We start from the raw sequence: 23,628 nt of genomic DNA on the forward strand, positions 1-23,628 counted from the left end.
TTATTTGTTCTGTAAAGCTTTAATTTGCTATTGAGTAAATAACAATGATATAGAAACTGCAGGCCCAAGTACCCAGCTTGAGAGCTATACAGTCTAACTTTCTGAAAAACAGAATTTGGCTCGTATGAGAACACATAGGCATCTTGATATTTTCCCTATATAACTATTGGTTTATGCCTAAATAAATTGAATAATTAACCTCCTCTTGTTATATTCATTACAACTGTGGCATGCTATGTAGAGGAGCCAACCCTCTCAGGTATTGTGGCAACAAGTATGTTTTTGTCAATAGAAGTGCAAAGTACAGCCCTTGGAGCTGGACGGCAGCTCAGCGAGCCCCGCTTCCAGGGATATCGCAGCCCTTCCCGCGGCGCTCGGCACAGAGAGCCGCCAGGCATCCCTGAATGCCATATGACAGAAAGTGATGGAATAATTGAAGAGCTCAGCACTTTAGTTTTTAACTAAAGCTCTGGAAATTACTGTGCCCTCACTCAATCAGTGTTGCTTGATCCCCCTTTTTCTCACGCATGCACACACAGCTGTCTCTTGACGCTGGTTGGCTCTGGGTCCTGGGAAAGGGAGCCAGGTTTTTAAACTCTGGTCCTTTTTGTCCAGAATAGCCAATCTTCTGTCTTGGTTGCTGTCACTGGAATTTTTTTTTTTTTGCTTGTACACTATATCTCATTGCATTTTAAATAATTTTTTTATGTACAGGTTTTTGGATCTTAAGCCATAAGCCATACTGGCAGGTCGTTCGTGTCTCAAGACTCTGGCTTGTGCCGTAGTGTCTTTTAAAATAAAATTAAGAGATGCTGAAGCATGGTACTGATTTAGGAGAAGTGAAAGTATTTAAAAGAGGAGGCGGGGGGGGGAAAGCGCTGCAACCCTGTGCTCTGTTCTGTTCCAGTCACTAGAGGGTAGGAGAGCTTCAGTTCTTCCTAGGGAAGACACAGTTCATGCTCCAGTGTGATCTCTAAAGAAAAGCTCTGTGACCATCCAAAGGCAGTAAAAATATTTCCCAGCATGCACTGGAAAAATCTGACAAAGCAGTATTTCCTAGTTTATTGATTCTGCTACTGCACTAAAACACTAGTACTGTACATCAATAACCATCTTTAGTTAGGAAACTCTGGTCTGTGGAAGCAGTAGTAGCAGTTTGTGGCAGAACATAAAGGCTAGAAAGAAAAATTGTGTGCATGGGGAATATAGGTGTCTAGGGAAGGCACAAGAGGTTATGGAAGAATAGCCACAGAGTATGATGGGGTAGAAAACAATGCTGCTGGACGAGATAAAGACACAGGAATAAGGAGGGCAGGGGAAACGGAGAGCGCTCTGTAACAGATACACAAACTCGTCTCTTTTTTGGCTACTGAGCTGACTGTGGTTGATTGTTGAAGGAGAAAAAGGCCGTATACTTTCCATTTGAACAGCTGAACTGAGACAGATCTAAATTTCAAAATTTCATCTCTGTAGATTTAGGCAAACAAAAGTGTTGTGTGGGTTTTTTTTGGTTTGTTTTTTTTTTTTTTTATTTGAAATAGTTTTCCTTTTTTTTTTTTGTGCTGAACTATAGCTGACTTCTATTGTAATATTTAGCTTTTCTTCTACAAATACAGGGAAAATGACTATTTTAAGGATGGACAAAATGAATATAACTCACAGCTCTTTTTAATCTGTATTGCCTATATGAAAGAAATCTGGCTATACTCTAATTTGACCATTTTATGTTATCTTAGTGCAGATTTGGCACATCCGTATCATAAATGAGTCTTTTCACATTAATCATGGGATTCTTGCTGGCTTCTCAAATTCACCCTAAATGGTTAGTACCTTTGTTGAGGGCATAAATACCTGATGCAAGTCCATGTCAGACTGGCAAAGAGGTTCACGTGAGCTGTTGTGGATACCGTACACTCTTCACATGTGTTCTCTGAGCTCCCTTGCTTTTTGAAGAAAAAGCTACATTTCAGACAGCAACGAAAACAGCAGCAGTACAAGATCTCCAGTCCAGCTATGGATGCCTCACGATCATTACAGATAGTATGCAGGAAGGATTTCAGCAACTGAATACTGTCTTTTAAATCATTTTGGTGCAAGAGCTGTTGAACTGCATGATTTAGCTATCCGTTGATTACACAGTGTATATTTTTTAGTGCTGCTAGAAGGGAATCATCGCACATTTGGGCGGACTCCCAAGACATGGGTAGCACATCCAGATCCCTCATTTTTCATGGGAGCTGAGAACGGCATTGTCCTCTGTGGGAGCTGTCTCCAAGAGCTCAGCTTTCTTCTTTTTCTCATGGAGGGTGGCATTGCAAAAGGAAGAGGATACTATTAGGCAGTATTAATGCATGCACTCATATCTGTGTATTGGCAGGCTCTCCCCTCTTTTCTGTTTTTCTTTCTGGGTCTGTCTGGGGTGCAGAGGGAGTTGGTAGCTATCTCCGCTGGAGCCCAACATGCTGATGCTCAGTAGCCTTGTTTGTCCTGGGTGGCTTGAGTCTCACCCTGAGTGCCCCACACGCTATTTCCAGCATTTGTACAGCTGAATAACCTTTAAGTGTTGAACATCTATGAAGCAAATAAGAGGGTTTGCTTGGGGTGGATTGACCTGCAGCCGTTCAGTCCTGAAACAAAAGCGACGCAATTGCCACCTTGATAGCCTAAGCTGATTGAATAAATTGGCTGAAAGGCTGACTGGACCGAAGTGCTCCTCGGCATCTCATCGCAGGGGGAAAATCCCTCACTCCCCCCCCCCCCGTTTTGGTTTTTTTTTTTTCCCCTGTGTGGGCTGTTAGGTTTCATTTTTGCCTGCCTCATTGTATTTGACTTTCTCCCACAATACCCTGTGGGCAGCGACGCTCTCCAAGCGTTTTGCGGAGCGGAGGGACTCAGTTGCCACAGGGTCATGCATTGTGGCGGCAATCTCGTGTCGGTTCACTTGCCTTTCTTGCTGCCCTCTCCTCTTTCCCAAGGGGAGACTGCCTCTGCAAAATGGTTTCCCTGCCTAATGAGGAGAGGTCCAAAGAGTCTTCCTATTTGCGTGTTGTTGTTTTCTCAAATGGCAAATTACGTGGCCCGGTTTTGACGTTGACCTCTTCACAGGGATTGCAGCAGGCTTTCTGTTGTCCTGTCTCATCCTTTTAAATGAAAGATGTGAGAGATGGGCTCGCTTCACACTTGGCCACCTCGCCATGTCATTTAAATGTACAATTTTTCTGCATCTCTTTATTGCTTCAAAAACAAGTTTGAACTTGGGGCATGTAAGTATGTGTCAGGAAAAGAGACAGATTTGAAAGCAGCCCTGATGCACCAGAGGGGATTTGCTGGGTGCCTATAGAGGGAGATTATATACAAATGGTGTTATCAGGGAGACTCGAGCTCCTAAAGAATTTTGTGAAGCTGGGTCAATGAGCTGGTTCTTTCCCCTCCAAAGCTCTGTCATTTTTACTCGTCTCCTGTATTTGGCTCTATGAAGGCAGAATATGGCCCACCTCATTCTTGTCCAGCTTTTTTCTTTAAACCAGAACCAGAAAGTAATAAAGAATTGAAAGTTGGCGTGAGAAGCTTTTATATTAATTTTGAAACCAGAAACCAGACTCTGAAAATGGTATTGTGAGCACTGATTTTTAATTTTTCTGTTCAGAGACATGGGATGTTTTCTGGGCAAATGTTCTTTTGAAGCAGCAGGGAGAAGAACCATCTTCTGTTCTTCATGTGGCAGGGTCCTGCTCTATGACCAGGCCATACTTTTGCTTCAGAGAAGATTACTCATTACTTACCTGACGTTGCCCAGTCCCTAAATCTGCAGTAGACATGGGCTCTATAAACATTAAAAGCATCTAGTTTGTTTTTAAGAGTAAAGCTTTCTGGATATTCTTGTGCATATTGTTTTCTCTCTGGCTGGCTTGTTTGAGGGATGCTTTTTGTTCAAGTTGTTATCCATTTTACGGCAGTGAACGGTTCATGAAGGTAGCCTTTGTGGTATCACTGGTTATTTGCAGCCAGAGCCCAGTCAAAATCAGAGCTCTATCTGGAGATAACCCCTCGAATTCTGGTCTCAAGGCTATCTTGATTTCAGAAGTGATTGGGGAGCAGGAAGGAATAAGCAAACTTGTCCAATGTCTCGTGCTTGGGACTTGTGCCAACTTCCATCATAAAGCATGTGTTTCCGAATTTCCAGCCCTAGAGCTTCAGCCAATTTTTCTGTACCTCTGCAAGGCACCTTTACTTTGGTCTGGGATGTAGCCAGAGTGTGAGCTGGCTGACTGCAGAGAGTTTACAAGAAAATATAGCAGGAGAAGCCTGAAGGACCTGGCGTCCAGTCTGGGAGCACAGCTGGAAAGAGCTGGGGTTCAGCAGCAGGAGGAGCTGAAGTACCCAAGTGCAGAGGCGTCTGTAGCCTGGGAGGTAACAGGGAAAGGGAAGAGCTGAATAGACGAAAACACTTTAAAATTGTCACTGATTAAGCAGTTATGTCCTTTTCTGGCCAGTATAGACAGGGGCTTTGACTTTTCTGCTCTCATTGTGAAGGCAGGTTAGTGTAGTGATGGCTGGAGGGAGGAAGGTTTAGCGTGTTTTTTTCAGTGCTTGTTTTGCCCCGGAGTAACTTTGTTGGACTAATCGCTGCACTTCTCTGTGCTCTGCTCTGTAATAGTTTTGCCAGCTCAGAGGGAAGCTGTGAACTTTAATCAATTAACTCCGTGTAAATCAGTTTGAAACAAGTAGGTGTGGGGTATCAGAGAGGAGGTAAGACTTTGAAAATAAATAACGCAATATCATTTTCTTGTCACCTGGGAGGCATTTTTCCATAGTTCAGTCTTCCACAGGCAACACTAAAGTTGACTCATTGATGGTCCAGGTCTGTGGCTCTACCACACATCTGGGTTTCCCCAGATGTGTTTCCTTCCAGAAACTGAGTGGAATCTGAGACACTGCCTGTTTGGCTGGGACTTCCATCAGGGTGGTCAGAGGAACAGCCTGCCAAATACCTGGGGAGGCTGGAGAGGTGGCTGCAGAGCACGCACAGAGTGATTCTTTGGTGTGCGTGTAGATGATACGAGGCACAAGAGATGTGCCAGACCGGCTGAGCACACACTGTGGGAACGACCTGGGCACGTCCAGGAAATCCAAAGCATTCTTAAAGTGACGGGCTGTCTTGCACGGATACGAGGCAAGCAGCCTTCCTGGGCTCCGTGCTGCTCTGTTTGTAGAGAGGCTTGTGAAGGTGGCAGACTTGGGCTGGGGGAGGTGGGAAGCAGAGTGCAGTCATCGAGCCCGTGTCGAGGTGCTGCAGATCAGCACTATGCCCTAAACCAGTTGCAAATGTTTTGGCTTCTTTGTCCAGCGTGATGCTCTAAAGTGATGCTAGATCTCGTCCAGAAAGTAGCCGGGTCCTGTTAGCTGGAGACCAGCATATGCCTCTTCCGAGATGAGCAGAGAGCGCTTTTGCAGCTGCGCAGCCATGCGGAAAGGGGGTGCACAAGGCCATTTGTTAGAGGCCACCTGCTTTGGAAGGTCAGAGCTGATGCATTGCAGTGTGCTCTAGTAATACTGAGCTGCAGGCGCTGATTTTTCCTGGGACCGTGTGGAATCCAGGCTGGTTTAGGTACCTCCCAACAGTCCTTTGAACTGTCAAGTCAGTGGCTAAAAGGGTGGGGTTATGCATGCTACAGAACTTGGGTAGGAAGGCCCCCAACGCTGAGTGACTCCCTAAAATTCTGGCCTGGTTAAAAAATGAAAAGAATCTAAATTTGATTTGAAAACTGAGTGATAACAACTGTCTTTGGTGTTCAGCCTGGAAGCTTTGAAGGGAACTGGATGCTTTATTTTTAAAAGAAATTGTAACGCGGATAATAAACTTTGTCTGGTTTTTTTTGTGTGAACTAACATCAAATACGTCTTCCTCCTCTGAGGAAGGAGCTGGGGGGGGAGGGAAAATCCTTGGTCCTAAAGCAGCAAGTACATGACATCAAACATGACTATGTTAAATACTAAAATGTTCAAAGTACAACCGAGATAGATAAAGGCTTTGATGGGAAGTGGATATTTCCCAGGGACATTACAAGCAATAATCCAGATGTTATGGTGTAATGCAACGAGTGTCCATGGATAGATGGGGAGCTCAAGCCAAGCAGCGCCTGCTGTAGGCCTTAGCCCTCCACTCCCATGCTGTTATGCCATATGGAAGCAATCTCCAGGCCCCCTTAATAGCCAGCTTTGGATTCCATTTTCACAGGGCTCATAGAGCTAAGTGGAGCTGTTTTATGGACAAGTTAGATAGAAGCCTTTCCAAGATAAACATCCAATTTGAAATTAGGACATACCAAGCTGCAAAATTATTTTAGGGCATATTTCATGGAAGCACTGCCATTTTTCTAAGGCGATTGCCAGACTGTAGAATGCCCTTTGATCCCTTGTGGACATTACTCCCTTTTTTATAAAAAGGATTTTGAAATAGTTGCAGTGTTTAGGGAGGAATATATCTGCCGGGACTTTGAAGTATGTCCATGGGAACAGTCATGCTTTAGCTTTTTGGCCTAAAAGACGAACTTTAAAAAAAAATAAAAAAATAAAAAAGAAATTACATTGCAGTTGGATTTATGAATCAAAATCTCGTTTTCTTTTTAAAGGTAGGAATTTTTAACCAGTGTGCCAGGAAAGCCAAACGGGGTGTTTAAATAGAAGTATATTAATATGCTTGTGGGATTCAAAGAGTTAGGTATTTTAACGAGTAAAAAGCGAGTAAAAAATTTGTGAGTTCACCACCCATGATTTAAGAATTTTGTTGCTGGGTAATTGATCCATAAAAAGTAATCTTCAGACATCAGGTGCTTTTGCAATCGTTTTATTTAGCAACAACATTTCTTACTTGCTTTTAAAGCTAACACGTCCTGTTTTAAAGTGACTTGTGAAATCTTCTCCTCCGTCTTGCTCCCACCTGTATATGACATGATTGAAGCTCTGAAGTGTGGCGAGTTAAAAGTTGCTTCAGGAGAATAAAATATGGCAGGATTTTTACTGCGAGAAGAAAAGTATAGCCTTGAGTTTTAATGTTTCCAGCTCACTCCCCCCAAATAAAGACCTATTTAATCATCCTCTGTCCAATAAAATATTGCCAGTTAGCAAACTGTTAGCGCAGCCGTGCTGTGTAGGATGAAGCTGCAAAGGTAACAAATGTGGCTACCAGGTAACCATAACTCCAGATAAAGAGCCCAGTGGTGTCAGTGTTTTTTCAGCAGGCATCAGTATTTTTGATTCGTGAGCTCAGTTTCTGGAAGCAGGAGCTCCAAAGGCAGGAGGCGAAGAGCTAATGCGGATGACGGGCGGTTGAGTGATTGAGGAGGTGGAAGATGCGTGTTCAGCCTTTCACCTGGCCATAGACTTTATGATTGTGGGCTGTCTCCCCAGAAAGGACAGACCTGCGTTTTATGGACGTAGCTGGAAACGTGTAAGAGTTTACTTTAGTTTCTCCCCTCTTCCACCTCTCCTCCCCATCGCTCTCCTGTGTCTTTCCCTGAGCCAAGGTGACAGATTGCTCTCAATGATCGAGGTCTGCTCTTGCCAAAGCTCAGCCAGGTTAGCTGAAGTTGACTTCTGTGGCGGTTTAACGTAACCCTGCTGATTTTGCTCTGATGCTGAGCACTGTCCCTTCCTGGGGCCAGCCGTAGTACAGTAGAGGCAGAAAATCCATAGCATCCTACTGCCTTCCATTCTCTGCTTATTTCTAGGGGATCATGGTACCTCTCTCACTTCTGGTGCCTTCATATCACAGTCAGTTTGGGCATAAAAATGTGGGTTTGGGTGTATAAATGTTTCATGTCACTGACTTGCTTTTCAGTCGAGTTTCATGCGGAGCGTGCGACTCTCCGACTCTTTGCGCAAGAACCAGTTGTGGAACGGGCTGGTCACCATCACACTCTTGGAGGGGAAGAACATTCCCGGAGGGGGCTTGGCAGAGATTTTTATTCTCCTCAAACTGGGAGATCAAAGATACAAGAGTAAGGTAAGTATTAAGGATTTCCTTAAGTTTGCTGAAGCCAATAAGGTAGTTGCTGTTTCTTTTACTGGTGTTGCTACCTCAGATGGAACTATTCTTGAATCTCTTTTATATGAGTGAGATCAAAATTAGGAGACCAGATCAGGGACACTAACATTTTACTGATATGTTTTACATGCCAGTATAGAAATAGGATCTGTTATTGTGCATTTAACATACTCATCATATCGATGAATGTTTGACATTAATATGAAATGAAATAAAGCTACATGCATCATGTGTGTTGTTCTCTGCCAATACAGAAGTTAGGTTTGTAATGTTAGGTATTCTGGAAAAGCAGATATGAAATGGTTCCCAGTGCAGGGGAATTTTTTTATTTTTACATTTTTAAAGCAGCTTTCTTGAAAAATGTTACCTATAACAGGAAAAAAAGAAAAAAACCAAAACACACAGAATGTTCCATGGTTTTGATTTGAATTTTTATTCTTCTAGGCTGTGTTTACCTGTATCCAGTACTGTTTCATGGGAATCTGAGAAATGAATGGGGTTCCCAAAGATACACATTTCATCTCCAAAGTCTAATAAGGAGAGGGGCTATAATTAACATAATATTCTGTTGAGAAAATAAGAGTTCTGCATGTCATGAACTGGAAGTGCGGAGGGAGGAGGAGAAGGAAATAAACCAACCCCCTCCTGTACAAAATGTACAGAGCAAGTTCACAGAACATGATGTTCAGATGTAGGCGCATCTGAAACCTGCACTCTGTCCCCCACATTGGACCTCAAACCAAGGTCATCATATAATGTTTTTATTTAGAAAAGCAGCTTTGAAAAATAACAAATGGGTTAGTTATTTTAGAATAAATATGCATTACTCCAGTTAAGATCCCTTTTCATGTTTCTCTCCAATGGTCCATAGCCTGTGTCACGAATCTGCAAGACTGCACTGTTTACAGTCACAGAAAATTAAAAAGTTTAAAATGGGGAGTTAAATACAATGCTGTCTGCAGTGAGTTAATTGCTTAGTATTTCCTTCTGGGGTCCAGCAAAGGCTGGGGACTGATGCTTTTACACCCTAAGACAACTTCAAATTAGCAGTACTTCACGTTCTTTCCTGGAATTTATTCAACTTACGAAGTACGATCTCTCATGGTCCAGGAAAGCAGACAAGGTGGGAAGAATCTCAGTCATGGTCCAGCTAATCCTATCTCCTGTTCTCTCAGTGGCCATGCTGGTATTGATGGTGGGTAGTGTAGTGTGATATGAATTGCAAGTGATTTAAGTCCCAATCTAGTGAATACTCAGAGTAACCCGAACACATGAACAATCTCACTGAACTTGGACAATTTAGAGATACCAAATTAACTGGGTGTTAACAATTTTAAGGCTGCTCCTTCTTTGACTATATCTCAACATAGAAGGGTAAAAAATAATGGTTTGGGTTCCTTAATTCAAACCCGTTTGCAAGTGATTGCCCTAAAAAGGTTTATTCTTGATGTCTTCCAGTGTGTGATGTTGAATGATGTCCACTGTCCACTGAAAGTGGAGCTGGTGGATCCGCCTTGCATTTCGGAATTTCTCCAGCCATTCATTCATGTCACACTTGCATATTTATCGTTACTGGGAGAGAGGAAAGAGTTTTTAGGGAAGATGAGACTATGCATGATGGCTTGGGGAGCTGTGGTTGGAAAGACCTTAGTACTTGATGCCCTAATATCCGTCCTTGTTCTTGTAGAAGAATTAGTATGTGCTTTACTATGGAAATAAGTACCGTTTAAGAAAAGTAAATATTATAACTGCATGTTTTCTAGACACTGTGTAAGAGTGCAAATCCTCAGTGGAGGGAACAGTTTGATTTTCACTACTTCTCTGACAGGAAGGATATGTTGGACGTTGAGGTCTGGAGAAAGGATAACAAAAAGCATGAGGAGCTTTTGGGAACGTAAGTTGGTTTGGGTTTTTTTTTTTTGGGCGGGGGGGTAAGTACAGAAAATAATGTGATTTTTTATTACTATTTTTTAAATTGATCAATTTATTTTCATTACAAGCGTCATACTACATGTTTCTTTATTCTGGTCATGTCCAGTTACCTCTGTAAGGGTATGTTTATTAAAACCTACTAATGGGTAATTGATGAGCCACAACCTGAAGGCAGACACCTAAGCTGACTCTGCACATGCTGACTGTAAAATCCAAAGTACTGCGGGAGCTCGGTGGCAGCCGTTTCTGGGAGAGCCGGTAGCAGCAAGGAGGCCGTATTTGTCTGCGTTTGCATGGTGATATTGCTCCAGATTCTGTTGTGCTCTGCAGGGCTGATTTGTGGCTTCAGGCTGGTGCCAGCTCAGGGATCTCTGTGCTCCTTTTGAAAGTGGCACTGGTGTCCCTTTTTTCTGTTTGCACTTTGATGGTGTGTTCTTGTAGCCTTGTTTACATACGGGTCCTGTTACCTGCATTTGCTTCCTTTGGGTAATCTCTTCCCCATTGCCACAGAAGACTGATCTCTCTGAGTTTGGTGCCCCACGCTATTGCACAAGCTCATGTTGTTTAAAGCATCATTTTCATGGGCAGCCTCACAGGTGATTTACCCATCTTCTGACTGGCTGGATTTTGTCCCACTGCATTATTCCATTATAGCTTCAAATTCTTGAGTAATGATCTTATGCCACGTTAGCAGATGAGCCTTTTTGTGGGATAGCAGTCAACCTTTTATTTTATTTTTTTTAACGGGAATAGAGTATTGTTCCTACTCTTATGTCCTGCTCTTTCCCTTCCACTCTAACTCTATCTTATTTTGTACAGTATTAGTACAGTCTTGGTTTCCTAGTAGTAACTGTATCTTCCTCCTTCTTTTGGCTTGGAGCATTGTCATCTAGACCCATCTCCCCAGACTGCATCTGCACAGTTGGCTACATGCAGCAGCACCAAGAACTGTTTAGTTTACTGGAGCCCCTCTTGGGTCTGCCCGTGCTTATCTGCTTGCAGGATCAGTGCCACAACCTCTACATTCTTAGGAGCAGGAGTCCTGTCTGCAGTTTTTTGCTGTTCTCACCTGGCGAGGGTTTCACAACTTGCTGACTAAATAACAGTAACTAGTAAGAACATTTTCTTACTTTAAGCATTCAAATAGTTTGAAACTATTCACTGAAAAGAACAATGCCCTTTGGCTCTACAAATATTTGTGGTTTTGCAGAGCAGGAAATGCTTTCTGGCTGAATGCTGTTGCTCATCACATGGAGAAGTGGCTGAAGATGAATCTGTTCCTTCCATTCTCACAGTTACTTTTATTACTTCTGATATTCTATTTAGAGTTAAGGAATGTAGCAGTGTTTGCGGCTTGCCCCTGTTCAGTGTCCCTGATGCTAGAGCAATTCTTCCTTAGGTTTTCCCCCCCCTCTTTTTTTTTTTTTTTCCCCTACTGATTTCTGGCAGGTGATGTTCAGTGTGGCAAGAATTATCAGCAAAGTGCTTATTCTGTTATTAAAGATTTCAGTACTGGGAAAGCCTGTGTGTGTTAGATTTACCTTAAAGTTATTTCTGCTCTCTATGTGGAGAGAAAAATATTGCTGTTGTTGCCTTAAGCACAGCAAATTCGCTGTAGCATCAAAACAGGAAAAAATTATACTAGATTTTAAAGAGCGATTGCAAGAATAGGTAAACACCAAATGCATAATAACAAGTCTTGTTTTTACAGTGTAGAAACTTTTGACACCCAATAAATAATATTTTATGAAGGGTTCAAATGCAGTCTAATCTGGAAAAGGATTCTGTAGGAAAAACAGCATTATGAGGTGCCATGTTTATTGTCTCCATGACTTCCAAGTTGAGTTTTGAGATTTCTGGATTTCACAACATCATTCATTGTAAGAAAGATCCTTTAGTAAAATGTTTGTGGGTTATTTTCAGTCATTACACATAGTAGTACACTCCAATTGCCCTCAAATAATTTGCATGGTTTAAAGGAAAAGGCAAAATTTGCTGGATCTGAATTAATAATTTTGTGGTCTATATGTGGATAGAGTTAGGATTCATTCTGCTCCCCTTAAGGCTGTCTAGGTTGAACTGTGTTGGTTAGACCTATATATATATATATATTTAATATTTAAATAAAGCTGAGGAGATGCACAAGATGGAGTCATGTCTGATAATCCAGACCGCTGAACTTTTGTGGAATAAAGACTTCTGTTAATTCCTTTAGACCCAGGTTTTCATGTAGGATGGATGCCTTAAGCCCCTGGAACATGGCTCTTCTCCCAGGCATAATTTGGTTTCAAGGTAAAATATTGTTCTTGAAATAGGACCTGAAGTGCCTGTGGAGACTATGGAACATGTAGAATAAGAAATGTGTTGGACCTCTGGTACTAAACACTAACACCTGGGTCATTTGTCTGCTGCTGAATTAGCAAGGAAACATTTGGTGCAATTTCATGTCACCCTTCTGCTATCACAAAACAAACCCTCACTGTCAGTACACATCGCAAGCTAAATTATTACATTCAGCCTACCTGCGTTCTCCTTAGATTTTCAACTGGGTCCAATTTCTCTTCCTCGCTTAAAATACTACAGCCTTGAGTGGTTCAGCTGCCAGGGTCTGACACTGAGGGGTGGCTGCTGTGTTTTGGTGCTGGATGAAATAATCCCTCTATTTAGTCTGCACAGAACTGTTAGTAACGTTTATTGAGTGCTTTTTGTGTCCTTTGGGATAAGAGGTACGCTATAAACAGGAGACTATGTTAATATATATTAATAAACAAAGGTGTTAACGTGTGCAGAATTTGTCCAGGCAGAGTTAAATTGTTTATGCTAGGTTGCTCGAGAGTGTTTCTGCATTAAGGGATATATTTTGAAAAAGATGCTGCAGAATGTTGGAGGTTTTTTCTTCACATATTTACCTCAAGAAAGAGATTTTACAAAAAATTGTTAGACTTAAGACCATGAGCTATGGGATTGGAGTGCATCCAATATCTTTATGATGAATGCCTCCAGGAAACAGTGTCTTTGCAACAAGAAACAATCCTTATTTTAAAGGCCATGCTGTTGGGATGGAGCGGTAAAATCTACTATGACTGCATCCAAATATTTCATTTAAATTTCACCAAGTTATAGGAAGCATCAGACAACCAAAATTTATCTGTAGAATAAGTCAGAATAAGACCTTATTAATTGTCTCCCTAACACCTGTGGCATTTGAAATTCCTTTTCAAATATTAATCATAGAAGCATCTTACTGTATACTGTGATAATGATCCTGACCTCTTGTAAAGGGCTTTCAAGAATTCTGCAGGGAGAAAAAATGGCAATGTTGTGTGCAGATTTTTATATGTATTTGCATATATTTGAGGATACTTATAATTTGATGAACTGTGGATTGGGTAATAAAATACAACTCCACAACTACTGGTAGGAGGCTAAGCTCAGCACCTTTTAGTGAAATTTTAACATTTGATTCCCTGATAAAGTTAAATAATTTAACCCTAAATTTACTGTGTAGTGTATTTCTCTGCAAAATGAATTAAAAAAAGGGGCGGGGGGGGGGAAGTTTGGCAGCTAAAGATGAGGGCTGTGAGTCAAAAGAACAGTCTTAAATGAAAACTAAAGCTGTTGTGGTGTAATTCTCTACAGGACTAGAGGTTAATATAGAGGTGTAGACCTCAGTATTGATCAGGAGGAGGAAGGAAAGCATTTAATTAATTGCGGTTTAAAAAAAAAAAAAGATACATTTGTCTGCACGATACATTCTTAACTTACAGAACTGTATCTCCTGTATATCACGCATATAGCCATGTGTGTGAAAGACTGTACCTGAATTTAATATGTAATGTAACAAACGATGACAACAAGCAGAGCTATCCTATTCTGAGATAGGATTACAATGTTGAGAATTTAACTCAGGAGATCATTTGCATCACCTAAAATACACATAATCTGAAAGTTTTGTCCTTTGCATTCAGATCAGGCAACTTTTGAGCAAAAAGCGGATTACCTCCATTAGTTTTATACTGTGCCCATCACGATAGTCTCTTACCACTTTCCTGTGAAATAATTATCTGTAATAAGGTTTTGCAGATAGAAAGCTGAGAAAGAAGGAAAGGAAGAGTTTGTTTCAGGAGGATGGAGGAAGTAGTTTGGAAATCATTAGACTCGTTTTAATAGTGTAGAAGTGTTTGTGTGGAAACTGCTGAATTTATATAGTAAATTGAATGTCTAATTGTTTTACCAAGCTGCATTCTTTGCAGTCTGATCAATTACGTTGTATAACCTAAATGAAACAGATTGTCTTTTTTTCTTAAGCCTTTTGCCATTTACAAGTGCAAATGTGGATTTTCCTTTCAGTTCCTCAAAAGAAAATACAGAGGCATACCATCACCTTGAGTGAACACAGATGTTTTAAGGAAGTTAGTTTGCACGGAAATCAGACATGATTTGAGGAAGAAATGCTTATACTCCACCTCCTGCTGTTTTCCCCTCCACATGTGCATCCCTCCTACCCCCACGCCCTTATACTCAATCTTTTCTTTGACCTTTGGCTAATCAAATTCTTTTAATAAGAGAAACAATTCCAATTTGCCAAAACAAGCTAGAATTATATTTAACTTTGCCTTTGAGATACAAGAGATTTCTGAGGTTATCTGTTGGTGGGAGATGCACCCTTGTCTGAATGAGTTGTTGTTTCTCTTTCACCCCATGGAAAGTTCTTAACATAAAAAAGCAAATGCAGCTTTTTCCCCAGTTGCGGACTGTGTTGAGTGGGTGGTGTATGAAATGCTGATGTGGGAGACGTGGCCGCTATTGCCAGCTGAACTACAGACCAGCTGGGTGACCCTGAGTTTTCCCCTCTCCTTTCTTCAGATTCTTCATCTGTAAAAAAAAAATAAACCCCAAGATAACGATACATCCCCCCTTTTGCACTGATACCTAAAGTATCAGTAAAACTCTGCAGTTGCAGAGAAGCAACTGTGTTAATGAAGCCAAGGTGATGTTGACCTCCAGTGTGGAAGTGATAAGGTCTTTTTCTCAAATGCTTGCCTTTGTTGTTGTTGTTTTGTTTTACTTTCTGCTGTAACTTCTCTTGTCACATCTTTCTGAAGAGTCTAGGTGTAGCAATGAGCTTTAAATGCAACCTCTCACACTTGGAAATTGTGTTGAGAGGCAGCCTACGCACCAAACAGTGTCGGTACTCTTCCTGGTTTATTTTCTTTCTCTTTCAAAGCACTTGAAAGCAGTTAATAAGAGTAAACTTGCAACCTGTTGTACGTTCAGTGCAGTGAATAGCAAAGAGCACGCTTAAGGCAAAGTCATCCCCATTGACTGTGGTCAGAAGAATCTTACAAAGAGCTGTGTTTTAATACACGGAGCTACTGGATGACTTACAAACTCATTAGAGCAATGGCTTTTACTTCATAACATAGCTTCTTGGTTTTTCAGGCTGAAATGTTTTGGGATTTTTTTTTTTTTTTTACCCCCCTTAGCATTCACAGAAAATAGGCTGTTAAGAAGCGGAAAGCATGCAATTTATAGCAGATGGGTATAAACTGCTCCAGCTCTACTACTGGAATGGGATCAATCAGGAACACTACATGCACCATTTACCCAGAAGAAACCCACCTGGGGGAACCCTGTGGAATTTTAGCCTATTAAGACAACACCTTAACAAGTTTAGTTTAAATAAAAACTTGTCGGCAGGCAGTAAGCGGAGCGAAAGCTCTCACTCTCCATCATCCACTTGCAGTCCCTTTGAGAAATGTGACTCCCCTTGCACTGTGGCAACAAAGCTTCTCCTTCCTTATTTTTGTTTTTTCCTTTTTCATCTGTAACTTTTGTTCAGCCTGTTCTTAAAAGCCAAGCCCCTCGGAGGTTCAAAAAAGTTCCACTCCATTTACTGGACTTCTAAATAGAAGGCATTTAGTCGAGCCAAGTGATTAGGCTTTCTGTTGCATTTAACCGCTCCCTTCGCATATAACTGGCTGTCTAGTGATCTCTCTCTGCTTTAGCCATACTCATCATTTATTATTGTCTCTTTATGAATGTTTCTCTTTTTGCCTCCTTATTTTTATTTAGGGGGAAGTATCAGGTTAGTGTTACATATTATGTGCAGGGGTTGGGGGGGACTTTTAAGACAATCCTTCCCTTTGGGAAATATAACAGTACACTGAAAATGTAGCTCTAGTAAGGCTTGTAAAAGAGATTGGGGCATACAGTATAATGTAGCATAAAATGGAGTATGTGACTTTAAAGAAACTAATCTATTTTAGGCTAATGTTTTAAATTTTGTGTTTACCCCTTTTCTTTTCCCCCAGGTGAAATAAAATTGTGTTTCAAATCCATCACAAAACACCAGGGGATTTTAGAGAGGAAGTGAGGCAGGCCAGAGTTAAGTTTTCCTACTGTACTTGCAGCCCAAACCTTTTACCTCTGCTTGCCAGTAGGTGAACCAGAAAGCAAAACTTGACAGTTAAGTGCAACACAAATTGGTTAATTGGTTTCCCATGTTTAATTTTAAGATGCTTTTTTTTTTTGCACTCTTTCCATCCTGAACAAGCAATAAGTTTTGGTGCTTGTTTGCTACTGAAATCAATACAAATGTTGCTTTATTTTTTATCCCCCCCCCCCCCAGCTCCTTTTTCTTATTAACCGTTGGCAATGTCATTCTAGGTGCCAAGTTGACATTACTGCCCTGCCGATGAAGCAGACCAATTGCTTAGAGCTGCCTCTGGAAAAACGTCCAGGGTCCCTGCTAATGTTGATTGCAGTTGCTCCGTGTACAGGAGTGTCTATCTCTGATCTGTGCGTGTGTCCTTTGGGAGACCCCAGTGAACGGCAACAGATTTCACAGCGCTATGTGAGTTTGCATTTTTTTTTTCTTCTTTTTTTTCTCCTTTAGTTTTGAAAGTAGTCAAAACTGGGGTGGGGGGGTGGAATTGTCGAGTCATAACAACAGGTCTCCTACCAGAGAAAAGTATTACACAGAATAGTTATTATGCTTAGAATGACAAGGAGATTGGCAGGGCAGATAGACCCAAGTAATTTGGCTGCTTGTATTTGTTGAGTTTTAAACTAATACTTTTCCTTGCAAACTTGAATTGTATTAAAAGATTATCATGGAGAATGAGATACACTGAGTATCACAGGGAGATCATAGTATACTTAGCTTTTTTTCCTCCTTTGGGGAGGATATGTTCTGGACTTTCAACTATTGGAAGATAAAGCCATATGATGGCTTCCACACCTCAATCCTCAAGAGCTGGGCAAGAAGGAATAGGTATATCTCTCTGAAATGGGGTGCGAGACTGAACGTGAGGAATTTGAACCACGTAAGTTGAAGCTTTGGAGGACAGGTTCCTCAGTCCTGATTGAGTGTGCTGCCTTCCTGACCCGTGCTGCTTCTCCAGGTCTACCTATTTCCCATTTTCTGTTTTAATTGGCAGATGATATTTGAATAAACATGCAGGGCTCCTTTGAACCTCCACCATAACGTTAACATGTAACTTATGTGAACGGAGAATTTCCTTAGGAGCAGGTAGCATGTGATGCCATGAACCTCAGGGTCATGATGCAGTGAGACTGGGATAGTGGACATGTATTTATGGGTTTATCAGCTGCTGAACTGAAACACCGCAGAAATAGCAATGGATATAAAAATGTAAGTCATTTAGTAGTTCAGTAATTTCTGTTTCTTACTGAATTACAAACAAAATATATCTTTATGCTTTCTTCTTTGCAGTGTATAAAGAATTCCTTTTGGGACATAAAGGACATTGGCTTCTTACAAGTTAAAGTTTTAAAGGCAGTGGACCTATTGGCAGCAGATTTTGCAGGTATTTTAGTTCTATTTTGCAGCATATGATGCTATAATATATTGTGAGTGCTACTTAGACTTTGCGTAGTACTGTCTGTTGATCAAGGAAAAGTAAATCTTCCCATCATTTCTCTAGCGGTGAAACCTGCCTCAGGAAACTGAGATACCAAATGGTTTTGACTCCCAAAAGTATGTGGGAAGGTCCAGTGCATGGAGATCTGATTTCCCCTTTGGATCTGAGTGGTGTGACCGATAACTTAACACTTGGCATGGTGTACTGTTGTATTTTCCAGCAGGAATATGTAAAATAAGAGTCGATATAAAGTGATGGTGCCTGCAAAGCAGCCTCTCCATCTTTTATCCAGTGCCTTGTGAGTTTGTGAGCAGGACTGAAAGATTTTGGGGGTGTCTGACCTGGTGCTGAGTGGATGGGCTTGGGTGGTGCTGCAGCTTTCACCTGAAAAAGAAAGCTTGCTGGCGATGGGGATGTGAGTGCGATGGTTTCTTTTACGTCTTTTTTTAGGCTTCAATTTGGGATGATCTTTTTGGCACCCTTACTCCAAGAAAAGGAATGATTTTCCACTGAGCTGTACCTCAAATTGTGCTTGGTCCTGACAGCAATGAACACTAACGCCTTTTAAAAATACAACTTTATATTGTTTCTCCAGGGAAGGTCTAGCGAATTGATACTTCTCTGTAGCGACTGCCTGGATATTATTATTTTTATTATCATCTTCTCCAGGATTCTGGAGACCTTTTAATTCCTCTCTGTATCTTGCAGCAGCTCATAATTCAGACATAGCATAGTGTGTTTTGTATTTGCTGACACAGTAATTTTTTAAGATAACTTGTTGATAAAGGCAGGAAAGGTGGTAGAGAGAAAACACTTTTGCCCCATTCTCTGGTATTCATGAAGATATTGTAACATAAGAGAATGTTGCACCTAAAATAAGGACCAAAGGAGAAAGCCCAAGATTAATCATGATACTATTTCATTTTCAATTCACTGCTTAACCCTGCAGTGGGAGAAAAGGTCACTGCAGAGAGCAGTACTTTAAAGAACTGAAGAACTTAGTTTGAAAACAAACAAAAAACCTGCCAATAATGAAAGGTAGCTTGTACAGAAATGCATTTCTAAATTGACATGATGCATACATCTATATGGAATTAGGAGTGTAACTGCACCTTACTAACAAATTTAATAAGTAGTGTACGACAGCAAAGCAGAACTTTTGGCAAACGGCAGGGCTAGGGCTATCTAGAAATATGTGAGGTTTTAACATAGTGTCCAGGGAAAGAGCTGAGCCTGGAAGGTTATTTACCCTTTGAAAAACTTCATGCTAATGCAGTTGCATCAGTGATGGATTTGGTCCCCTTTCCCTCAATACTTAAACAGGAGCGTGTGGGTGGATAATGAACGTTGGAAGAGACGCAGGTTCTTGATTCTGCAATTCAAAGACTTTTCATACAGAGTATGTGACACACATTCCTTGTGCATAGCACAGAATGAAATTCTGCTTAAGTAAAAGGTTACTCAGTCTGTCATTATATTCAAAATAACCCAGGCTTTGAGCCTGATTCATGAAGCAAATGACAAATTGTTTTTCAATGGCAGTGCTGAAAATATCCTAGTATTATGCTGTAATAGACCCACCAAATTGCAAAAGGATGCAGCCATTTTAGGTAAAAATAGCATAATTTCTGATCATGAAATGAGAGACATAAAGATTAATTATCTGTTCTGAGCCATTCATAAATGATTAGTGCAGCAATTATGGGCTTCCATAATAGAGCCCTCCTAGAGCAGTGCCATATTTCCTGCATTGCCAGGGAGACTGCTCAGATTTATTGTTATTGATAAAAGTAAATTCAAAGTCCAGCTAAAAATCTGATAAAGGCAAAATTGCTGAGACAATAAGAGGTACAAAGATTTCCAAGGGTTAATAGAGGAGCAGTGCGAGCAGGTAGCATTCCCTCCTTGCCCTGTCCGGTAGAAGTCATGAGTCTTGCGTGGGTGAACTTCTGCAGACCAGTTATCTGATGACAAGTGTAATGCCACCTTATACCATAGTAAAGATTGGATTTTGGTGCGATTGGGATTTCTCTTGTCAGTCGATTATATGTTGGCATTACAGATTTTAATTGTAAGTTTTTAGCCTACTATAATAATAGCTATCAGAAAACAACATAGTATCTGCTTTGGTTTTGAACAGTGTTTTGAAAATCCATATTTTACCACTTGACATAAATTTTAGGCTAGTTTCCACACAGCTATATCAAATATGTAGAAGCTCTTCAGCCACAACTAGCCCAGTTTGAGCCTTCCATACTTTTATATTCCTAGATAATAGTTTTGTTGACGTGAAAATGACTTTTTCTGCTTTGTTGGATGTTTTCTGTGTACGCATGAGAGTTCTCCTCAAACACTGCATTTGCTCACTGACCAAAAAATAGCATTCGGAATACCAAATTATACAGTGGGATTGTTTTTGGCATATACCAGTTTGCATTTCAAGCAGTTCTCTGAAAAGCTACGTGCATTTTCCACACTTATCAGGGAATGGGCATGTAAGCTCAAAAGGAGAAGACAAATACATTCCAGTAAAATGGTCTTTAAACTTTACCAATATCGACTAGTTAATACCCACTGTTTACATACTGAAAAGATTCCTGTTTAGTTTATAAACTTCTCAGAGTAAGAACCTTAAGAGCTCTGCATTAATGATACCAAAAATAAGAATTAAGAAAAAGACAGCTTTTGCTTAAATATCTTGTTTGTCTGCTACCTAAATCCCTGCACTGCTGACATATTTAGTTGCCTACATAAAAGTTAGGCTGGAGTGTCTGTGACTGAGTTATACATGAACACTGAAGATGAGATTAAATCAGATATTGAGCCAGACATGCTGATAAAGGCTATTCTGTTCACAATGGAAACTGCTGAGCTGCAATAAGTTGTGAAAGCTACAAATTCACGTAATGTGAGTTATCAAAAAAATACATTAGCAAACATGTCTTCGCCATGATAGGTTCCACGCTGACATCCTTCTTTTGAGAGCAGATTGGGGGGTGGGGGGACGTGTGTTTGTTCTTGTTTTTTGGTTTGTGGGTTGGGGTTTTTTTGTTTTGTTTTTTTGGGGGGTTGTTTTATTTGCTTTAAGTACCATACCTGGTTCATGCATGGATTCTCCAGTTGATGTTGGGTTTTGTTTAAACTGTGGCACTGTGTAGGGTCTTCATAGCTTCAAGGACTTGCTCACATGGAACTAATTGAAGAAATGCTGCTGATACAGACAGTGCCGTACTTCTCATGGTGCGGCTACTTAATCCTGTAATCAACTGAAGAAGACCACAGGCTCTAAGCAGCAGATAAAATAGAGAGCTGTAACTGCAGCACTGATGCTTACCTGGGTCAGAATGATGGTACTGTTTTCATGTTGTCTGAGTAATTGTCAACATGAGCAGATTTTTCTTGCTATAAAGACTTAGAGATGATTCACTGTAAATCTCGGATTTCAGGTATTAGAGTGAAGCTACCTGAACGAGTTGTAAGGTAAGTGTTAGAGTTTCCAGAACTGAAGATGCATCGGAGATATTGTTTATTTAGCAAACCATTCCAACAGAACAAGGCAATTTGCAGTTGTCTTAATGGATCTAATTTTATTTGACCGATCACTTCCTCAGCCCTACTGCAAAGAAAGAGTGTGCATGCTAAATACAATAACTGGTCCACTTAATTTTTTTTTTTTTTTTTTTTTTTTTTTTTTTTTTTTTTTAATCTATCTGATCTTTCTCTAGGTAAAAGTGATCCTTTCTGTGTATTAGAGCTGGGAAACGACAGTCTTCAAACACACACCGTTTACAAGAACCTCAATCCAGAGTGGAACAAAGTTTTCACATTGTAAGTGGATTGCTTTTGAAAACATGCTGCAACACCAAATAGTTAGAAGCTTAATTATAAAAGCTATCGACTTTGGGAAAATACAAAGGTCAAGTTTAAGATATGTCATTTTTTCATAGTCAGAGAGGATGTTGGAGAAATATCAAATATAACTCAATTAAAGCCTTTTGCCTTTTACTAGTTCTTGCATGGAGTTTATTAATAGAAGTCATTAAAAGAAAAATTATAGTGATATTTATAGGAAGAATCATGACTAGACATAATGGAGTCATAGCTGGATCCAAGAGATAATATAACAGAAAGTAGAGACCAGATACTCATGCCTACATTTTCCGTAATTTAAAAGAAAATGTTTCATTGAACCATGGTAGAATCCTTGTTTAATTTGTAAGTAAGCAGAAAATTAGAGCTCATGTTGTTCCTGGTATATCTTCTGAATTTAAACTAGTCAAACATAGATTATCCCAAAAGAGAAGCTTAAATTTTTATGGAAGTCAAAGTAATCTTTTTTTTTTGGTGACTTTATTAATAACAAAAGTGATAATTTAGGTATTGCTTTTAGGCAGCACATTTTTTTAGTCTTGCTTTATGCTGACAAAAATATTTTTGTGAATATAACTGAGTGAGTTCAATGTCTCCAAGACTGTAGCAGTCTGTGGCAAGAAGGCAACCATGAGGGCTAGCAATGGAGCATTTATGACATTTGCACCTGTCTACTGGAAGAACAGTTTGAGAACGAAGGATTCTTGCAAAAGCAACATTCATAAATAGTGGGCTGAATGCGAACACAATAAAAAGTATCTGATCTCTTTGATAGAAGTACCTTGCCAGATTTCTGTTTAATTCATAGGTGCAGCTGAATGCATGTCTCTTGGAGTCCTTTCCCTTTGTCTGTTCTCAAGAAGCTTCCACACATCACTGTTTATTCTGAGATTCTGCCAGCAGATGAGCCTTGTCGGATGTTCAGCCAACAAAATAAATCTAATAAGAATCCAAAATTATTTTATTTAAAAAGAAAGTTTATGTCTCTATTTCCTGTGGGTCTCAGAAATGTCTGCTATGGACTTTCTTTAACTTTGTTATTGCTTTTGCGTGGCTAGTCCAAGCACCAAATCTGCAGAGCCAGTCCTTGCTTCTCTCCTTAGATTTTTTTGGTCATTTTTAAAATTTCCAATTAAGCACCTTAAAAGCTATTGATGATTTAGATTTATTTTGGAGCAGAGTAGACAGTTTTGAGTGGATGAATCCATTTCAGCTGGAGTGTTCAATACCATCAGAGAGCCCTTCCCATCATATTCAGATTTTCTGCAACACACTTATCTCTGTGTGTCACTGTGGGGTTTTAATATTTTATACCACTGGTAGTTATATCATATGGAAAATGATAATGGCTTGGAGAGGAATATGGAAGTATGGTTGCAGAAGTGGCAGGTTTCAATGTATTTTAAAGCCATGATGTCTTGAAAACAGTGCATTTCATGGTGGTTTGGCTGCCACTGGGTCACATCACAGAACATGCTACAGCTGCTAGCTGGAGAAACAACCCAGGTGGCTTTTAGGTTCAGACTCTGGTATGTGAGGAGCAACTCCATGTTGCAGGCAGAGGGTCTGGGAGCAGGATTGCTCTGAAAAACCCTTCTTTTGGGCACATCGGCTGCACTTAGTTAACTGACAAACACACTGTACCCTGTACCTCTTTCTTTAACTCTTGCACATGGAAAAAGGAAAAGAGGAGATAATGAATGCAAGTCATAAGTCATCTCTACTTACCCGTGCTTTTGCAGGCACGCAGATATAACTTTTCTCAAATGAGACTCTGATTTATTAATGATCTGATAAATACTTAGCATCGAGTGCCTGCTGCCACATCAGTAGAGCATTTACACTGAATGGAACAAAAATATTGTACATTTGGCCTTCAATTAGGGTTGATAG

At 40.4% G+C, this 23,628-nt stretch overlaps 1 protein-coding gene across 7 annotated transcripts in view; it reads left to right on the top strand.

The window, feature by feature from the left end:
* Positions 1 to 23,628, top strand: part of MCTP2 (multiple C2 and transmembrane domain containing 2) — a 125,219-nt gene that overhangs the window by 41,355 nt on the left and 60,236 nt on the right. For 6 of the 7 annotated variants that reach the window (XM_030016039.2, XM_030016040.2, XM_041123868.1 and 3 more), the window contains 5 exons: positions 7,841 to 8,005; positions 9,811 to 9,941; positions 16,649 to 16,835; positions 17,718 to 17,811; positions 21,591 to 21,693. In XM_030016039.2, coding sequence (XP_029871899.1) covers positions 7,841 to 8,005; positions 9,811 to 9,941; positions 16,649 to 16,835; positions 17,718 to 17,811; positions 21,591 to 21,693 — 680 coding nt within the window. The remainder of the gene's footprint in view (positions 1 to 7,840; positions 8,006 to 9,810; positions 9,942 to 16,648; positions 16,836 to 17,717; positions 17,812 to 21,590; positions 21,694 to 23,628) is intronic. The other variant, XM_030016045.2, reaches the window with a different exon arrangement.

The sequence above is a fragment of the Aquila chrysaetos genome, chromosome 5 (assembly GCF_900496995.4).
Source record: "Aquila chrysaetos chrysaetos chromosome 5, bAquChr1.4, whole genome shotgun sequence".
Lineage (NCBI taxonomy): Eukaryota > Metazoa > Chordata > Aves > Accipitriformes > Accipitridae > Aquila > Aquila chrysaetos.